At 46.8% G+C, this 5609-nt stretch overlaps 1 protein-coding gene across 17 annotated transcripts in view; it reads right to left on the bottom strand.

The window, feature by feature from the left end:
• LOC119301975 overlaps nucleotides 1-1815 on the bottom strand; it is a 4133-nt gene extending 2318 nt beyond the window's left edge. For 6 of the 17 annotated variants that reach the window (XR_005147276.1, XR_005147270.1, XR_005147275.1 and 3 more), the window contains exons 1-2: nucleotides 1339-1815; nucleotides 1082-1135 (exon numbers count right to left, since the gene is read on the bottom strand). Coding sequence is in view for 8 of the 17 variants with exons in the window: in XM_037578986.1 (XP_037434883.1) it covers nucleotides 478-573; nucleotides 653-709; nucleotides 811-964 (307 nt within the window). In the remaining 9 variants the exon portion in view is untranslated. Of the gene's footprint in view, nucleotides 1-477; nucleotides 574-652; nucleotides 710-810; nucleotides 979-1081; nucleotides 1136-1267 lie in introns of all 17 variants that reach the window. The other 11 variants (XR_005147271.1, XM_037578989.1, XM_037578990.1 and 8 more) reach the window with 7 other exon arrangements.
• Between the last annotated feature and the right edge of the window lie 3794 nt (nucleotides 1816-5609).

Genomic DNA, 5609 nt, shown 5'->3' with positions numbered 1-5609 from the left:
TCTATCCAAGAAGTGCTTGCACTGTGAGTCACCATTGAATCTAAAAAGCTCTGATAGGAGAGGAGGGGGGGGGGGTTTAAAAGCTGGTATTTTGACCTTACCACCCTTACAGCACAAGCTGTATAGGATACGGCGCTCAATCACAGAGGATTCAGCCTTGCATCTCTCCTGGAACCAAAACACGGCACCATAGAATTGGCAACGGTATTTAAGTGCATCGTGATATGATCTCTTCCTATGTGTGGCTGCAAAGACGAGACACCAGAGGTGCACACAGATCATTTAACATGTTTTAGTCTGAATTGTTTCTATACCTTTTAAGAATTCAGTGTATTCTGGACAGAACAAAGATCGAGATGTCAATGTAGTTGGGTATGGGCATCCTTCAAATCAACAGAAAGCTTTTATTCACTGCAGTTTGACTAAGGTATTCTATATTTTTTAAGCGGGCACAAAGACAAGGAAATGAAAACACACCTGAAGAAACCCATTTACGGAACTTTCTCTTTCGCATTCGCTGTTGACGCCTAACGCTGCTATAAGCAGCTGAGACAACCGGGAAGTAACCGCCACCTACTGTGCCACTCATGTTAAGATCGTTCTTAAATTGTGGAAGGCGAAGCCTGGTTGTGTCAAAGTGTGGTACACGCACCTACAAACAGCGTGTTTGCAGGGACAGAGGAAGTAGCACGCCCGGCACTAAACGCATCTAAACGAATACAAATCAACGACAATCAGAAAGGTCAAACATAGTGTAAAGGCAGGCGAGCAAGCAAGGAAGACAGATCATGAAACCAAATAAGCACGAACCCTGAAACAGTGCGATTCGCGCTGAGACTCCGTTGCGCCACCGAGCCACAGAACGGTCACGTGCAGCAGCACGATCCGCGGCAGGATCAGTTGAGCTCATATCATGGACAGGATCATTTAAGCTCATATCGTGGGCATGATCATTTGAGCTCATATCGTGCGCACCTACTAATAGTACTAAAGGAATTTAATCGTGGGATCCAGTAACAATATGAACAGCATCAGGATCATCATGTGAAGGGAAAGGCGTGAAAATTGTGCGTAGGCATACCTGGATGAGAAACACGAGCTAACCCGAGAACCCAATCACCAACGAGCAGGATGCCTAACCAACAAAGCAACACTATTAGAACAGACGAATATTCTGGCGATGCATAAACACAAACAAGTGGTGAGCAGCAACCGACGAACACAGAAACGTCACCAAATCAAAAGAAACAAATCAGTCATATTACACCTGAATAAGGCGACAAGAACCGCAACTGAATGCCGGACAAAGACGAGTTTCGATGAAACGAAGAGGATTACCACGTGCAGGGTTAGCAAACAAGGATGATCCGCCCACTCACTTCCCCATGATCTGCGAGATGGGAAACACATATGAGAATAAAGCACAAGATGAAAGGAATCTGCAAGCAGTGAACAATAGAGAGAAGGAGGGCAGTGGCTGCCCGAGCCCGGGCCTCCATGCCGGCGGTGCTGCGGTGCGGACGGGAGGCCCCCGATCCAGGAGCGGATCGAGCCACCACCGACCGGGAGACCACGCCCGACCTCGCCGGTGCCGGCCGGTGAACCTACCCCGTCCGCCATCGTACCTCCCTCTTCTCTTTCCTCTCTCTTTCTCCCTCCTCTCCTTCCTTCTCTCTCTCCCTCTCCCTTTCCCTCCTCTCTTATCTTCTATCTCCTGCGCTGGTCGTCGGGGGAGAGGAGAGAACGAGCAGCTCGAGATTGAGCAAAGTCGGTAGCGGCGGCCGGTGGTGGAGGGAGGATCGAGGAAGAGGGCTTGCTTCCATGTAGCTTTTTTAAAAGAAAAAAACATTATTCTCTGAAACGCTGAGATTTATTTTAGAAAGTTACATATCTTTACTACTACCTCTCTCTTAGTTTACAGGCGTGCGTGTGCTTCTAGGTCGTCAATTTGACCAACCTAATACAAGTCATATATTAAAAAATATATACCAATAAAAACTTCAGATGTTCTATTTTCAAACCATATAATTTTTGTGTTATATAGTTTATATTAAGATGATAAAATTGACAACCTAGATATACGCGTAAGACTTGTAAACTGAAACGGAGGTAGTATATTAAATGGGAGTTGGTAAGTTCAATGCAACTTTGAAACAATTGCATGGTACAAGGATTGGAGATAAAACTTTCATTTTTCGCTGACCGAAGAATTCCAGAAATGGTTTCATACGTCAGTTCTTAGTGGGAAACGGATCTGGCTTATTGTTACATACATTTGTTTTTGCGGGAGATTATTTCATACCTAAAGTATTTAAATACTGTATAGGTTGACCACTTAAGTAAGAAGTTGAGGCCGTATGCATCCCTTGGAGGCAGAGGCCGGGGGTCAACCTCCTTTTCGAAATAAAAACTTAAGTAAGAAGTTGAAGAAAAACCAAAAGAAAATGTTAAACTCGAATAAATGACTTGCAAACTGAGCTCTTGGAAGAATTTTGATTAAAGTTTAGGTATGTAGCGAGTCTTCTGGTACTTGTTTCCCCTATGTTGATTTAACATGTATAGTACTCCCTCCGTCCCATAATATAAGAGCGTTTACTAGTGTAAAAAATGTTCTTATATTATGGGACGGAAGGAGTAGTTCGCAAGACATGACAAAATAGTACAGTACATCAATGCCTGCAAAAGAAATTACATCAACCAGCATAAGTTTTGTTCTCTTCAAAGTTCCCATAGCACTATTACCGAAGTAATATTCCTTTTCTTCACTAAGTGCTGATTTGAATGAAATTGGCATACTCCACTCCATAAAATTAAATAACAGTGTGTCATCCATCTGCACAGCTGCTACAAAATATTGTGAATATTTCCCAGCTGAAGAGACGAACCTATTGCACTCGCATTGTTCATCGTATATATATGAATGCATACAAGCTCTTCCAAATGGCACATCTTTATATCAAACTCATCTCCAGACACTTCCAAAAAGTTCATATGTATGGTCGCCTCTACACTTTGTTGCAAACTCGCAATATGATAAGATTAAAAACAAGGGCCCCATGTTCACCTTCCATTTTTATTCTAGAAAGCATGTTGAAAGTAGACCGGCCTCGATTAGGTCGAAACATCCATCAACAAGTGTTTTATCATCTCTATCACCTGACAATGCCTTTGTTCTAATGTCCACTTCAGCTAGGCAATTGAATTTCATCGGCATGCCTTTTTTGGGGCTCAACAATCGCAGATAGTCGCTAGCCTGAAATTTAATGAGGTAATAGCACTTTCAGGTACCCTAACTTGTACAGAATGTGATGCTTTAGTCCCAAACTTACAAAACTTGACTCCATCATACCCCAATTTGCACCTCATGTGATGATTTAGTCCCAGGCCAATCACAGGTCGACAATTGGCAGCTAGATGGCTGGACCAATCAGCGCACACACTTTTGCACAAAACCCCCTGATGTTTCCTTTTATCAACCCGCAGTATAGCACACTTGAATTAAATCTGTCGGAATCTGATGGAGACGGCGAGGGAGATCTTCGACTTGATGACTGAAAGAAGTGTTCCGTCCTGGAACTCGATGATCATCGGTTACGGGCTGCACAAGCAGAGCGAGAAGGCGCTCGAGCTGTTCCTGGAGATGGAGAGGAGCGGGCCTAGGCCGAACGAGACGACCTTTGTCTGCGTCCTGAGTACCTGCGCCTATGGCGGCCTGGTGCTCGAGGGCTGGTGGTGCTTCGACAGGATGGTCAGGCTCTACGGCATCGAGCCCAAGGCCGAGCACTTCGGGTGCATGATGGACCTCCTCGACCGTGCCGGGCTGCTCACAGGCTCGGAGAACCTCATCCAGAATTTACAAGGCAAGGCGTCCCCCGCGTTGTGGGGTGCCATGGTCTCGGCCTCTCAGATGCATAATGGCTCCAAGCTCGGGGAGTTTGTCGGGAAGAAGCTGATCGAGATGAAGCCGGCGGAGGTCGGCCCGTACGTGCTCCTCTCGAACATCTACGCGGCGGAAGGAAGGTGGGACGACGTGGAGAAAGTGAGGGAGGCGATGAAGGAGAACGGCGTTGAGAAGGACGTGGGGCTGAGCCTTGTAGGGGGATCAAGTGAACCAGAGACCCGCCTTGGCACTGAAGATGGCGCAGTGGTGATGTCGATGCTGGGCGAGATGGGCGCGCACATGAAGAAGCCGCCGACTGAACCCCACGAGTCCAAGTGCAGGGAGGGAAGGGAGGCTATGAGGATCTGTTGTGCGTGACACACCAGCAATGCAGAGCATGTTGGAATATTACTACGCCTCGCCGTTGCTGATCACGGAGCATCAGGATTCCTGCTGGTATGTGTGGTCCTCTGTTGTCGTGCCAGGGCCAGCATTGCAGCAGCAGCAAAGCAAGCCGAGGGGTAGCCTACTGCTGGCTGATGAGAACATGTTTTGAGGTGGATTAGTGGCAGCGGAGGTTCTTCTATTCTTCTATTCCATCTCTTGCCCATGGATGGACGATGGAGAAGGCTGCTCTTGCCCGGCTGGCTGCTCTGCTCCGCTCTGCTCAACTGATCTGGCCGGTGATTTGATGTGACAAGTGAAGACGATGACGACGATTGTGTCAGTCAGCTGACCGTGGTGTCCGCATGGTTCGGAGAGGCGAGAGCGATGGACGGACGGCGTCTGCTGCAGGTATTTGTCCCCTGCATTGCCTAATTTTTGGATGGCAAACCATGACAGATTTCATTCAGGTGTGCTATACTGCGGGTTGATAAAACCATAAAAGGAAACGGCAGGAGATTTTGTGCAAAAGTGTGTGCGCTGACCGGTCCAGCCACCTGGCTGCCAATTGTCGAGCTGTGATTGACCTGGGACTAAATCATCACATGAGGTGCAAGTTGGGGTATTGTGGAGTCAAGTTTTGCAAGTTTGAGACTAAATTGCCACATTATGTGTAAGTTAGGGTACCTCGGGTGCTATTACCTCAAATTTAGTTGAGTAGCAGAGTGAGCATACCAACATGACAAGAGGTAAAAGCACCTCAGGTACCCTAACTTGCATGAGATGTGATGATTTAGTCCCAAACTTGTAAAATGCAACTTCACCATACCCCAACTTGCACCGGATGTGACGATTTGATCCCCGGCCTATCACAGCGTGACAAATGGCAGCCAAGTGGTTGGAACGGTCATCGCCTGCACTTTTGCAGAAAACACTCTGCCGTTTTATCTAATCAACCCACGGTACATGGCACTTGAATTAATTCTGTCTCAAAACCCCCTTTGCACTACACCAATTCAGTTAACTATTTACACTACACTGCAGTACATGGCATCATGTGAACGGCAGGGTTCCAACGGAAGCTTGCTACTGATTTATTTCAGAGTTTTCCTTTGTCCGCGCCCTTATTATGTATTGTGTGTTCATCGCTCCATTCGCTCATCTGAAAAAGTGCAACGATGTTTCTCGTCCATCAAGAAAAAATGAACACTGCACGCAATACTACAATGGGGACAAGAGCCAAACTGACAGACACAGCGCGCGACGACTGCTTTCTGGCGAAGAAACAGTACCGACCAAAGAAGCTATCCAGCTGTCCATCATCTTCTTGCGCAAGTTGAAGAGC

The sequence above is a fragment of the Triticum dicoccoides genome, chromosome 5A (assembly GCF_002162155.2).
Source record: "Triticum dicoccoides isolate Atlit2015 ecotype Zavitan chromosome 5A, WEW_v2.0, whole genome shotgun sequence".
NCBI classification, from domain to species: Eukaryota; Viridiplantae; Streptophyta; class Magnoliopsida; order Poales; family Poaceae; genus Triticum; species Triticum dicoccoides.
The sequence above is the reverse complement of the archived record's forward strand: the minus strand, read 5'-3'. Positions and strand labels throughout refer to the sequence as shown.